Source organism: Pygocentrus nattereri, chromosome 28, assembly GCF_015220715.1.
Source record: "Pygocentrus nattereri isolate fPygNat1 chromosome 28, fPygNat1.pri, whole genome shotgun sequence".
Classification (NCBI taxonomy): Eukaryota; Metazoa; Chordata; class Actinopteri; order Characiformes; family Serrasalmidae; genus Pygocentrus; species Pygocentrus nattereri.
Genome location: NC_051238.1, coordinates 17181863 through 17196621, shown reverse-complemented (window position 1 = coordinate 17196621; position 14759 = coordinate 17181863). Strand labels below are relative to the sequence as shown.

Sequence of the window (14759 nt, the reverse complement as noted above, 5' to 3'; positions counted from 1 at the left end):
CACCCATGTAAGTCAGACAAGTACCGTTCTCCTGGCAACCGCCAAACCCAGACCATTGGATTGCCAGATGGAGCAGCATGATTCATCACTCCAGAGAACACGTCTTCACTGCTCTATAGTCCAGTGGTGGCACTTTACACCACTGCATTCAACGCTTTGCATTGCGCTTGGTGATATAAGGCTTGGATGCAGCTGCTCAGCCATGGAAACCCATTCCATGAAGCTCTCTATGCTGTTCTTGAGCTAATCTGAAGGCCACATGAAGTTTGGAGGTCTGTAGCGATTGACTCTGCAGAAAGTTGGCGATATCTGTGCACTATGCGTCTCAGCATCCACTGACCCTGCTCTGTCATTTTACATGGCCTACCACTTTGTGGCTGAGTAGCTGTCGATCCCAGTTGCTTCCACTCTGTTATCATACCACTGACAGTTGACTGTGGAATATTTAGTAGTGAGGAAATTTCACGACTGGACTTGTTGCACACATGGCATCCTATCACGGTACCATGCTGAAATTCACTGAGCTCCTGAGAGCGACCCATTCTTTCAATAATGTTTGTAGAAGCAGTCAGCATGCCTAGGTGCTTAGTTATATACACCTGTGGCCATGAGATTGATTGGAACACCTGAATTCAATGATTTGGATGGGTGAGTGAATACCTTTGGCAATATAGTTTATATTTATGATGCTTTTGCCTTGTTTTGATATATATACAGCATCAGTGATGAGTGAAAAAACGAGACATTTATCTCATATTTAAGGTAGATTTTAAATGAATGGATTCTTGTAATGTAAATACATATACTTCTAATGTTTAATGCTGTGATGTGTAATATCTAAATAGTGCTGTATATGTACAGTGGTTATTTAGCCACTAACTTTATATACAGTTAGTGAATCACAATAATAACTGAATTGTTGGAAAAAAATATTGGAGAATCATAATCTCTGACATTTTCAGTTTTACCTTTTTTTATTTAAAGACAAACCATTGAGAGGATTCCTCACATTTTCAAGGTTATTGACTGGAGAGCAAGTCTTAAAAAGAGAAGTGATATTTTGGAGTGCTTGTGGAGCAAGTTGGAGCTGAGTGCCTCTCTCAGAGCCTGCATCCTCTCCAGGACAAGGCCACCTTCCTATTATACCCATGATATGAAACAGCAGTCCTACTGTTGCTAATCAGTAGCTCCAAACACTGAGCCACCTGCCGTTCCTCTCCTGGTGCTGTTTTGTAAACACGGACTCTCTCTCTCACCTCAGCCCCATGCGGCCACTGGTGTCTTTTATGATGATGAGTCTTAACTGTATTGGATGTGTCAGGGCCCACCTGTTGGCCTGGCCCTGCATTGACTGCTCCACACCCAGAGAGGCTCCCCTCCTAGTCTCTCCAGACCAACAGTAGGACTTAGCTATTCCACTGTAGCCATTTCTTCTTTCATAAGACTAAAAGATGTGCACAATGCAACAGTAATGCAGTCACCTGATTTAGTAGCGCGTGCCTTCTTTTATGAACAAAAGACAACATTACACATAATATCAGCCTTGTACTAACCTTAAGAAAATTCCTTACTATATGGCCCCTTTCGTACACTCTTCATTTCATCACTGTCACATCAATAGCCTGTAACTCCATTTTGTTTGGCTTTTATTTTTTAACATTATGGGAAAGAGTTGTTGAAGCAAGGCTAAGGCGAGAGGTCCAGATCAGTGAGCAGCAGTTTGGTTTCATGCCCAGAAAGAGTACCACAGATGCAATTTTTGCGTTGAGAGTGTTGGTAGAGAAGTACAGAGAAGGTCAGAAGGAGCTACATTGTGTACAAGGTCAGTAGAGACAAGATGGAATACATGCGTGTGAATGAGAGGGAGGCAGGTGGAAAGGTGAAGATGCAAGGAGTAGAGGTCGTAAAGGTGGATGACTTCAAATATCTTGGACATGTGTTGAGGAAGAATAGTGGATATATTGGTCAAAGAATGTTGGAGATGGAGCTGCCGGGCAGAAGGAGAAGAGATAGACCTCAAAGAAGGTTTATGCATGTAGTGAAGTTGGACATAGAAGTTGGACATGGTTGGTGTAAAAGTAGAGGAGGCAGTGGATAGGGCAAGATGGAGGCAGATGATCCACTGTGGCAACCCCTAAAGGGAGCAGCCGAAAGATGAAGAAGATTTGAAAATGTCAGCTGCCCTTTATAAAGTGTGGAAATTTCCTGATGAATGGACCAATAGAAATGGTTCAAAATGACTTGTAATATAGTTTACTTAAACTAGATTAAAAGTTAATAATGTTTCTACTTTTACCTGGAAAGTTAACATTTCAGAAATATAGATTTTGCTTTGAAAGGGAGAATATACTGTTTTATATTATGAAAAACAAAAAAAGTCACTTCAAGCCACAACTCATAAAGCCATTTCCAGCTTTAATGTCTGACTGACAAGCTCCTTAATTCTCATTTCATGTCATTTCCCAAGATGACAGTACATGTTTTACTGGTTGTAAGAAAGTCCCTTGTTTCTTCCAGAGGACAAAAGGGTGAGACAGCTCCAAACTCCAACTCCATAACTGTCACCTCCTCGCTGAAGACCCTCAACTCTGCATCAGTTTATCATGACAGCTTTAGTGCGGGACTGGAGTGTATATCAGGCTGCTGAACCCGGATTCAGGCTGCACCAATCGTGCACTCCTCAGATGTGACATGAGTCTGTTTGCAGAAAAACATTACTTTCTGCAGCACAGCAATGTAAAGATAACAGAAATAGTTGGTAGTGCTGGTACAAAGACTTAAATTTGATGCCAATTTTAATGTTGTGTTATTCTGATGAAGTTGTTGAGTTGAGTATCAACTCCCAGTGCTCCTTGAGCGCTAAGGTTCTCCTCTCAGTTTATGTGTGAGGTGATAGTGAGTGATAACTTTTTTTTTTTCTATTATCATGCTGTGTGGCATGCGTGGCTGGTAGCTAAGCACTGGCTGCTGGTTGGTTGAGTGGGGGCATTGGGCCACTTGGCTGTTGGATGGCCTTTGTCTCGTTTGATCCCAGTCGGTGGCTCTACAGTGCAACAAGGAAGACCACGGTGGTCCATCTGGCCAAAGCTTTAATCAGTGCTTCCCTTCAGAGGAGGAGGGAGCTCACACTTGTGCCCTAACCAGTCTTAGAGTGACAGCTATTAGTGCTACTGCATGCAAAGTGCTAGAAAGTATTGGAAACTTTCATTTGCTGAACTAGATAACTGAATATGTCTATCCTGGAATATTTGTTGCTATTGGGATGTACTAGATGCAGTGTGTTTTTTTGCGTTTTTTTCACGTGAGGTACTGACTAATACCCGCTCATACTGAGATACTAATAATTATTTTTGGATGGTGCACAGTAATATATGCTCTGTCCTTTTGCCACGTCATTCTGATCTCCAATGTGAAATTGAACGTAAAGCCATGCTGTGACTGCCTCTTTTTTTCCTCTCCCCTGTCTCCTTCCCATCTCTCCTTGTTTGTACATCCTCTGTCACCTTGTCATTTGGAGCTCAGGGAAAAGCAGCATCAGTATTTCTCCACCCCCAACCTATCCCTGTTCTTGCTGTCTCCATCCCAAAATTCATAGTACCAGAAAAAAGAGGGAGACACAAATAGAGAAAGACAAAGAGTCGCTGTAAATGTAGAAGGAATGCCTTGAGGATTACTTATCATTCGTAACTCCGTTCTTTGCCCCAGCCTCAAATGGGGGGTTATTTCGCTGAGCTTCTATTGATGTTTTGGACAGGCTTCTATGGTGGAGCGTTTAGAGCTGAATGCTGCTGTTAGAGAGAATGCATTATTAATGCGAGGAGAGAGCTAGCAGGGACTAACGGCTCCTTGGGGCTGCGAGGAGGACGATTACGGTCTCACAGGAAGCAACACCACGCCTCGGAGGTCTTCCTCAGCTTCCCCAGCATGCCAGGCATCCATCATTTATTCACGACAGCAGCCGCTTCCAACCCCCCTCAACAATTAGCCGATCAATAAAACGTATGGGCTCAGAATCTATCAATTTGGGGGAAGCAGCGTCGTTCGTCAACGTGTCAGCTCATGGGTGCAGCCTATCATTCAGACGCTGAACACATTTATCACTTTACCACCAGCCTATGAATCATAGCAACTGTGCAAATCCAGCTGTAAGATGGCAGTCTGATTCTAAACAACGATTAGCTTCCAAGAGCAGCTGTAGCTCTCACATGTATGCAACGTCAGCGGTTTTATTTGGACTGAATGCTTTGTGAGACACAAGAGTTTAAAAAGTTTAAAGGAATACTCAGTCACTACCTGCTGCATCTGTAGAATACAGTTGATTTTCACAGGCCATATTTTTGACACTTTTCTTATATTTTGTAAAGGAAAGAAAACTCGTTGACTCAAAACTTGATTAGAATTCAAAGCAGTGAGCAGATTCTGATATACCTTCCCATTCACTTCTATTTTGTGTGCTCTGAAGGAGAATACCACTGACTTTTCAAACTTTCCTCATAATTCAGTCATTGAGATATAAGCAGTCATTCAGAGTGGTTCGATGAGAAATGGTTCGCTGTGGAGAAATTTACAGACTCAGCTTTCTTTACAGAATTGGCGATAAGAAACAGGGGTTACGATATCTATAACACAAATGTAGCCATTTTATCCAAGACTACCAGCATGTACCCCTCCTCCAAAACGGAGGATATTCCAAAATATATGTTTTAAAAAGATGAGGGGAAAACTGTCATAAAACTGTGTCTCAGACATTATGCAGTGTATTCATGAAGATGTGGCAGTGAATTCACAAACAAGTGTACGTCTGGTTCCAGTCACCACCACTGTGAACAATTCTGACTCAGTAAGTTTCTTTAGAATGGAACATTTCACGTCAAACCACTTGGAATGACTTTGTGTAAACAATAAGCATTTAATTCTGAAGAAGTTTTTAGTCTTGAGATGGATAAGTGTGTGTTGTCCTGTGAGGGATATGTGTTGTCCAAAGCGATCGTGGTCAGAAGTGCAAAAGTGAGCTAATCTTGGGTGAGTTTGGGTTATGAGAGACAGAGATTGATGAATGAGAGTCTGCTTTTCAATTCACTGCAGCCCTTTTGCAGCTTCTCTTTAATTAGCCAACAAAAAATGCTAATTACAGTACTTAGCCAGACTAGGGTAAAATGGCTGGTAGGCATTCACACACTTTTCCCCATTTCGAGTTCAATATTTCTCATTCTAAACCACTCTTTTAGCAGACCTGAAATAATTGTAAAAAAGCTCAGAGACAATAAATAATGTAATCATTGTAATTTTGCTGCATTTTCTGCAAGATAATATCACAGCAGGGACACTGGAGTAATTGTGAATAGTAACTGCGTTAAGAAAAAATCCTGAATTTCAGTGTCATTTGTGCTTTCTATGCTGGACTGTTGGCACTGCAAAAACAGTTATTTTTGAAGATGTTTCTTTTGTTTACTTTTTCTTTTTTTTTAAACAAAAAGCTTGTTTTTCTGGAAATGCTTCTCCGATCACAAAGCTTCCACTGTTGACCGATTTCACCTTTCTGATCTCTGGTGTTACCACAGCTTTCACGGCTTAAAATACTAGATGAATAATAGACCTTTAGCGCATGTGTGTGTTTGTGTGTGTGGAGAGAGGGATGCACGGTATTTTTTTTTCAGAGCCATCACTGCCCTCCTGCTGCTGCTGAAATCACAGGCTTTTTACTTCCAGGTCAAGGTACCTGCATCCACCATGCTGACCCCTCTCTCAGCCATCACTCCCTTTGTTTTCTTTTCAAAGAGAGGGAGAGAGAAAAAAGGCATTCTGATTCAAAGCTTTCTTTCATGGCTTCCGACAAACTCCCCTTTCATGCTCATCAACTGCAAGCAAATTACGGACAGCGCGACAACAGCACAAACAGTGTAAATATTAAAGCCAGTCAGTTGCCTCCAGCTCCAGTTTGCCAGGCTGGCTGCTCCTAGGCTGACTGGTTGTCTGGTGGCTGGTTTGTGGCTGTTGATCCCCGGAGGGGAGAGGACAGTGGTTCTCGTCTGGGTGGGCGGGGTGGTGGAGGGGCCACATGCCACCTGCCTTCCCCAGGCGAGTGGAGCTCAAACCGGGCTGAGGCTGGGCTGGAGCAAGCCGCTCTGCTTCTATCTCTGCCTGGCTGGAGACACCTGCTCCCCGCATCAGTAGAGACAGCCCCCAGAGCTCCGGCTCAGCTGCTCTCTGTGTGTGTGTGTGTGTGTGTGTGTGTGTGTGTGTGTGAGAGGGACTGAGCAAGCCCTGCAGACGTGCTCATGTACACACACACATGGGGTTTACAGCTCTGACCTCAACGATTCGGTTCCATTATAATTCTTTTGGAAATTGTCTATCATGAAATCAGTTTAGCTGGACTGGATTATTTCGGTACGATTCATAATTATTACATATTATTACATTTTTTCAGATTAAAATACTCAGTACACAAACATGACTGGAGAAGTATTTATGCATTTATATATTAAAGCATATTAGCTTTGCTTATTAATACGCATCATTAGAATAAATGCAAATGAACAGAATTATATCAGAAAGTAGCAAAAATGTATTTGTTTCATTCCAAAATGCTGTATATGCATTTGTGACAGTTTTGGATATAGATATATACTGCCATTTTCAAAAAAAGGAAAACTCTCATAGTATAGCATTGATATTTATAAGTACACTTCCAACAGTGTATTTCATTAAAAAAAAGAAAAAAAATCTTGTGAGAGATATTCCTTTACCAGTGTTCTTGATATAATATAATGAAGCATTGGTTAGCCAAACCAGGTAATGGATGATGACTACAATTAATTCTTGGCTGCACCAAGGTGAGGTTTGGAATGGTTAAATGAACACTTTGACATTACTGACTTTGCAGATTTAAGCAAAGTGAGTAATGTTGGCAGTGGAGGACATGCAATCACTGTTGCTCTCACTGGACATTGGTGATGAAAAATGAAAACCTAAATCCTATGATTTTCATGTTCAAGTTCATGCAAACCCTGCATTGTTATTTAATTGTTATAAAAATGTTATTGAATATTATTAAAATGTTGTTTAATTATTGAAAGTAAGTAATACATCCCGATGAAGCTTGTTTTGTCCACTCAATGTCCTGCTTTTTAATGGACAAAAAAGTCTTTGGGGTCAAATTTGTGGAAATGCAGCAAATGTGATTCACTGATTAAGCAATTAACAACAGTAAGCAATGTGAATATTTTAATTGTTTGACAGCCCCAATAATATGTCATTTATGGAATAAAAACATATGCCAAAGTAAAATTTTCACTGTCAAACCAGTGTTTCCATTTTGAAATAAAAATGGTTGCATACTTTGTAGAATATACTTTGTAGAATATTACTTTAAGATTAGAAATGAGCAGATTTGAGGAACAGTGAAGGTGGAGCAGTTTGGAGATAAAGCCAGAGAGGCCAGGTTGAGATGGTTTGGACATGTGTTGAGGAGGAATAGTGGATATATTGGTCAAAGAATGTTGGAGATGGAGCTGCCGGGCAGAAGGAGAAGAGGTAGACCTCAGAGAAGGTTTATGGATGTAGTGAAGGTGGACATGGAGATGGTTGGTGTAAAAGAAGAGGAGGCAGTGGATAGGGCAAGATGGAGGCAGATGATCTGCTGTGGCGACGCCTAAAGGGAGCAGCCGAAAGAAGAAGACTTTGTAGAATATTACTTTAATTGATTTCACCATTGATGCAGTAGAGTTCAGTGCATTTCTATAACCCAGCACATGCACAATTACTTTGTAAACAAGCTTATGTCCTATTGTGCTTATTTCTGTTTTGTATGGAGGAATTTCATGTTTCTTTTTGTTTCCACTCCAACAGAAGAAAGAGCTCTGCCTGTGTGCTGTTCTCCAGCAGCCTCTCACTGCTCCAGAGGTTGACTGCCTGTTGTTCAGCATAATTGGAAAAGAAACAAGGATGAATCGCTGATGGACTGGACGCATTGTCTCAGGTGATGCCACTGATACCATCTTGAGAAGGACATAACATCTCATTAGATTCTTACTCTGCACTTTGTCATGAGCTGACAAGGCCTCCGTGTGTCAGTAATTACTGGACATTTGAAGTGCTTTTTTGTTTCCAACCTTCAGTAACAAACATTGCATCAGTGGTAGGAAATGCCTAATACTTAACTGCAGCAAGAGAGCAATTTGAGGTAAAGGAAGCACCGTGATTTTCTTTTCCAAAAATATTGTAATTGTAGTCCAGTCCCTCCGAATTTGCTGTCTGAAAATAGACCACTATAATTAAGACCAAAATCCTTCTCTTTAGCCTATTCATCAGTAACGCTTAAATTGTATTTGGAAGCAGGTCTATATGATGTTTGGCTTCAAGCTGTAAATAATAGGGGCTTCTTTAATGCTATTTTACGCTTCATGATTCCCTGTTCCTCTGCCTGCGATGTTCACACTTGAATGTAAGTGTGCAGTGCAGTGCAGTCTGAGTACTGTGAGGCGGTGGGTGGTTCTGTAAGTCTGAACGTAGGTGTGTATGGGTGTGCATGTGTGGTAGTGACCGCTAGTTGACCTACAGGTTTACTAGTGGTTTCTCACACCTTTCATTCAAAAATGGAGGTGCATTCTGTCAAACAGAGTTAACCCCTGCCACAGGTCATGGAGCGTAACTTCTAGCCCATGGTCTAGAGGGCTATAGCAGTTTCACACTGACTGCAGCATAGCAGTGTCTGTTTTTTATGCCTAAAAGACTATTGGTGGATAAAGCCTGGTAATTTACAACTATTTTGTCAGAATGCAGCTAGAATTTAAATATAAATTTAAAATCGGCATATTGACTTCATGCAGAGGCGAATGCTTATTATTACGCCATCCTATAACATCAGGGCAGAGGAGGAAAAAATTGTTCGTATTTTCGTGTAGGAAGTTGATCTGTTGCAATCTACTGCTATTGTGTAGAGGCTTTCACAGCTGATGAGTCTGCTTCACTGGCTGCTTTTCCACTCTACACACATATGTGCAGATACACAGAAACGCACGCGCACACACCCATTCCAGGCTTTGTGCGCAGTAGAATGCCGCACCTGTTCTTGGATCAGTGGGCCTGGGGTTGAGCAGCACAAATGAACTAATTTCCTGGGCTACATTAAGCAGAGAAACAGTGCAATCACGGCAGGAGGAGCCGGCCGGCCCGGCAGATGGGCCGAGCTAATCACTGTTGTGAAATAGAGCTGACCCTGCCTATCTTGAGCGCTGCCAACAGACATTTGCCAATCGCTCCACAATTCCCTCTCCTCTCCCCCACCTCTCCGTTTGCTTCTCTGCTCCTTTAAATGAGTTTAGGGGAAATCATAACCTCCTCAAAATGGCTGAAAATGAAGTTAGGCGGGAAAAAAAACACCATGTTTGGTGAGACGGAACAGCTGTAAAAGAGCACTGAATGTGAGAGAGTGAGTGTGTGTGTGGGTGTCTGTGGGCGTCTGTGTGCGCTTGTGTAAATGAATGCTGTGTTTCTCATCAGAAAGTCACTTTTTCAATTTTGCAAACCTGCACGCAATTTGTTTTGTATCAGTAGCGATGCCCGGCCAGTCAGCCGCTGCACTGGCAATGCCTTTGGCACTGCGTTTTCATTTCTCATTATTGGCTCTTTCCACTATTTCCGAATTATTTGCCTTTCTGTGTTGAACGTCTAACAGTTCTGAGAATCAAGCTATGCCCAATGTAGCACAGCGTGTGGGGCACTGCTGATGTGTCACATTCACCTCATGCAAAAAGAAAACCTCTATATTTGTTCCTTCTGAACGGACACCACTTCAGCATTTGCCAGCTTTTCCGAGTAGTCACTAGAGTGCTTGGCACAAGCTAGGATAGCAAGGACATTGAGTGTGTTCTAACGCAGTGGCCATTAGCTGGTGCGGCAATGAACTGCTTTTTCCTCAAATGTTGTATATTAATGGTAGCTAAATCTGTGACTTCATTATCATTATCTAGTCGTGATTTATTGATTTCTTCAGTGCTACATTCATTCTGATAATTACTCCCAGCTCAGCATTTTAACATTGGTTGACATCTGTAGAAAATAGAGCGGGTTCAATAATTTCACACTTTATTACCTGTAGTTGGGCTATATTTCAAAAGAAATAGCAGAGGTTTATGTAACAGACACTGTATGCATACATTTGAACAAAATGGTCATATATATATATATATATATATATGTATATATATATATATATATATATATATATATATATATATATATATATATATTGTGAATATAAGTCATGAAGTACAATATATGCTTCATGAAGTACACTCCCAGATAGCCTCTTACCTCCTGCCTCGCACTGTTCTAATGTATGCAAATGATCCGCTGTACTTGAAGGTGCCATTAATCACTGTAACGATGGTCTGTTTTAACCTGGTTAATTACACTCTGAAACATGTTCAAATATTCGCCAAGAAACGCAAGTCGAGTATGCAGATTTTTTTTTATGAGCTACGAGTCAGTATGGTACAACTGACCGCACCATCAGACTGAGTTCATTTTAACAAACGAAGTACAGATTCTACTTGAAATAGAATCATTCGATTATATGTAATATCAAATAAGGCTTGGGGGCCACATAACAGTACTATCTTTAAGGATCATTTTATCGCTTTACGTTTGGGTTCATTTTTGTTTCTTAAATTGCTGTTTCTTAAAGTGTTCTCAAAGACTGCAGTAAGAGTGTACTCATTCAAGAAGTATAAAGAGAATCTTTCTTTAAAGGCACTTCCAGATTGAAGAAAAAAGAAAAAAAAAAGGCTGATAATTTTCTCAATTTTATTATATTATCAATTATATATGACACTGATCATGCCATAGATGGTTGCCTTTTACAGCTAAATGAGAAATCATAAACCTGTGGCTAGAAAGAGTACAAGAGTTTTTTTGTGCCAGGGACCCAAGGGCAAATGAAATTGTTCTTGGTGATGATTAGTTTGTGGATTTGTGTTCCGTTTTTTTCAGAACTTGAATAATCTTCAAGTTTATAATTTCTGTGTTTATCTAATATAACATAGTAATCACCCACACACACCTCATGAGGATTTGCAAGTAAGGATTTCAGTAACTGCTGTCGCTGGTAAATACTGCTTAGCTATTTCTTAAACCAAACACACGTCATGCCATCGCAGTGTGTCAGAGTGTGTGTGAGTGAGTGTGTGTTGGCAAAGCAGCCTTGGTGCTGTCAGTAGCACTGTGTTTTGTGTGAGAAAGGGCTCGGGCTCCAGGCAGGCATGCTGATCCTGTTTTGTGGGGAAACGGAACGAGAGCCCATCACAGATTAGACACCCACAGCTTCGTGTCGATTTAATGCACCAAGTCAGGGATTTACTTCGAACCGACCGGCGCCGAATCTACCAGCCTGCCAGGGCTTTCCCGCACTGCCTGCTTCTCGCTCTCTCTCTTGCTCTCTCTCTCTCTCTCTCTCTCTCTCTCTCTCTCCCTCACCTAAATCGCCCCTCATACCAGCAATGCCACGTCAACCCACTGTCTTATAATGAAACAGACTGAAAATGGCAGTACTGGCAACTAATTTCAAGCACTATGCTTGTGCATTTGCTGAAAATGAAACCTACAATTTTTATTTGCTGTGGTACTGTAACTTAATATGCATGTCATACATATTATGTAATATTAGGTAGCTGTAAACTTAAAGCATCTGCCCATTAGCTTTTATTTTAACTGTGTTTTTTGTTATTTTACTAAGTATAAGTAAACGTGTCAAAATGATAGTCCATAGTAATGAATCGTATGCTACAGATGCGGTAAATATTGTTTTAACCTCTTTTCATTTGCAAAGAATAAACAAAGAATAGTCATGGCACCATATAGTAGCCCATATGCTTTTTAAGAGCAATACAGATGAGCCTGTAATGCCTAACATTCTCCGCACAACTGTTATCGCAGATATGGGTACCTGAGCTTGCGCACAATAAAATCTTGAAATGTTGTCCCACACTGCAGCATGCTAAAATACCTTCATTTCACCCAAACAGCTTCACACTAAAAGGGTCTAGTGCACCAAGGGAAAAAAAGTTAAGAAATTCAAGGTCACAGTCTAACACAATCCAAATGCACTTGTATCTCACCTATAAGCAACCTTTTGCTATGCCCAAAAATGAGTAGACGCATGCACACACTACAGTACAAACACAAACACGCACGCGCACACACACAAACAGACTTTCAATTTCAAGCATCAACACACACAAGGTGCAAACACATACCCGGCAAAACGTACACAAACAAGTCAATATTCTCTCTCATTCACTTACTCACTCACTCGCTCACTCACTCTCTCTTTCTGTCCTTTGCTTAGAGTGTTACTGCTAGAAATAGTAGGCGGACTTCATCATACAAGAAAAGCATGAAAACAGTTGCTAATTCAAGCCTCAGGGCCGCAGTCATTTGCCTAAATTGAGTAACTATTACGCTATTATACTACTTCCTCTTGTTTTTTTTTGTTTTTTTTTTGACCATATTCTGCTCTCGATTCTCATTTTTTCTGACACAACAGCGTATCTGTCTATCCTCTTACCCCCAGTGACCTGGCCCCCGGCTGCTGGCTGGATGGATCGTGGGGCAAAAGCAGGGAGCCCATGCCCGGGACGGAGCCTTCAGCCTGGGCTAGTGCCGAATACTGGGAGTACCTTACCATCATCTTCAGATACTGCCCGCAAGGTGCACGATCACACAAAGGACAAAGACAAAAGAAGAAACAAGAAAAAAAGGGGGAAAAAGAGGAAAAGAATAGAATGGTAAAAAGAGAGGGAGCACAAAGACAGAAAAAGATAGACCATAGGGAAGAGGAGAAAGAGAGAGGTGGACAGCTACAGTGATAGACAGCCGTGTGCTCGTGTACTAGCACATTCGTACACACACGCACACACAGTCATGCACGCACGCACACACACACACACTGTGAGCCCCATATGGGCGAGTCATCAAGCAAGCTCAGCAGTTAGAGCCATCTTGCTTTGAGTAAATGAGAAAATGAAATGATTGTGTGGCGGAGAGACAGCGGGTTTAAGCCTGTCATCCATTTACAGTGGACCCGCCGTTCCAACAGCCCTGGAAACTAACCCGGCTACACACACTCCCTGAGACCCTGTGCAAGGAAGCTAGCCCCCCTACACAGCTGCCACATCTATAAGCATGGACACGTTAGTACAACACAGACACACATCACACACTCAACGGAATGGTTGGCAGCACACGCACACGCGCTCACGCACTGAAAGCGGGGTGAGAAAGAATAGATAATCAAATCCTATGTCTTTACCTCATTGCTCAACAAAGCGGCATTCAGTGTTCGGCTGATTTCGAACATCTTCTTTTCTTGTTGTGATTGTTTTCTCTCTTTTTTTTTTTTGGTTGTCTCTCGTCCCTTTTCGCTTCTCGTTCACTCACTCTTGTGGCTGTCCGTCAGTGGAAGTCTCCCTTCTCTCTCTTTTTTCTCTCTACCGGAAACGGGAATCGGTCCCAGCAAAGGAAAGGAGGAAAAAAAGAAAGGAAAAAAGAAAACAGGTTAAAAAAAAGAAGAAAAAACAGAGGGTTAAAAAATCCGCTAAAACGTGCTGTTTTGCGCTGCGGATGTATTTTGTCCCCCCTTGCGCCCTGTTTTTTTCTCTTTTTTCCTCTTTTTTTGCGGTGCACCTCTTGTTAAATGTGGCGCTCGTGCCCTGGCTCTCGGCACACGACTGAAGAGTCAATATTTTTTCTTTTTTTTATCTCCCCAGAGTCAGCACATTAAAACAAGCAGCCAGGCTGGCGGGCTTCTTTTCCTTATCTGTCCCCCGCACACTCACTCTCACAATGCGCTCCGATCCGCACACTGCTCTCTAGCAGATTACTCCGTCCCAAAACATAGCTCTTAGTTTAAACTCCTCTCTCTCTCTCTCTTTCTCTCGCTCTCCCTCGACCCTTTCTCTCTTCCTCTCCCTCCCTCCCAGACTCCCTCTCTCTTTCTCCCTCCCTCCTCTTTCCCTCTCTCTCTCTCTCTCTCTCTCTCTCTCGCTCGCTCCCTCTCTCTCACGATCACGCTCTCCTGCAGCTACAGTTCGCAGTGTTACCACAAGGTGGGTAGACTGTTCTAACAGACGTGACACAGGCACATCTGCCTCACTCCACTGCCTTCTTCCATTGCTCAGAGCTCCTGCTGCATAAGGAGAGCACCAAAGATGCTTTGCGCTTGCCCGGCTCTGTTTCCGCCTCTCCATCTCGCTTCGGCCGCATTTGATGTGCACAGGAGAGTTGAGCTGCTTCATGCAGCACTGCTATTCATCGTCACTCTGACCAGCAGAGCTGTTGCTCCAACAGACACGCTCAGGTTTAGTTTTAGCTGCACAATTACATCTACTACACAATTACTACACAACAAGACTTTTTCTTTGGTGTTGTATGTGCTCTATGTAGTCTTTTGTCTACTGCATTCTGATGTTCAGATGGTGTAGCAGAATGTACAAGCACAAGGCCCAGTTTCATATGTTCTTCCACAAACTACAGGTTTTGCTCACAACTCTGGGCTATGTTGAGTCATATGATGATGGCAGATTCTGATCAGGAACTGCAAGTGGCAGGTCAGTTTTCATTAAAGTAACAACAGGGGCTTTCACACAACAATAACAAGGCTTTAACGTGATCCGTGCTCAAGTGTCCAGTATGTACAATCATCACCTCTCTTACTAATCTTAGAGCTGGCCTTGGCCATTTCTTTGTTCGAGCCTTTA

At 42.1% G+C, this 14759-nt stretch overlaps 1 protein-coding gene across 7 annotated transcripts in view; it reads right to left on the bottom strand.

Moving 5' to 3' along the window:
- Positions 1-13943, bottom strand: part of elavl4 (ELAV like neuron-specific RNA binding protein 4) — a 97372-nt gene extending 83429 nt beyond the window's left edge. The window contains exons 1-3 of one of the 7 annotated variants that reach the window (XM_037535764.1): positions 13839-13854; positions 13313-13490; positions 12569-12700 (exon numbers count right to left, since the gene is read on the bottom strand). In XM_037535764.1, coding sequence (XP_037391661.1) covers positions 12569-12700; positions 13313-13360 — 180 coding nt within the window. In that variant the 5' untranslated portion in view covers positions 13361-13490; positions 13839-13854. Of the gene's footprint in view, positions 1-12568; positions 12701-13312 lie in introns of all 7 variants that reach the window. The other 6 variants (XM_017693534.2, XM_017693532.2, XM_017693535.2 and 3 more) reach the window with 6 other exon arrangements.
- Between the last annotated feature and the right edge of the window lie 816 nt (positions 13944-14759).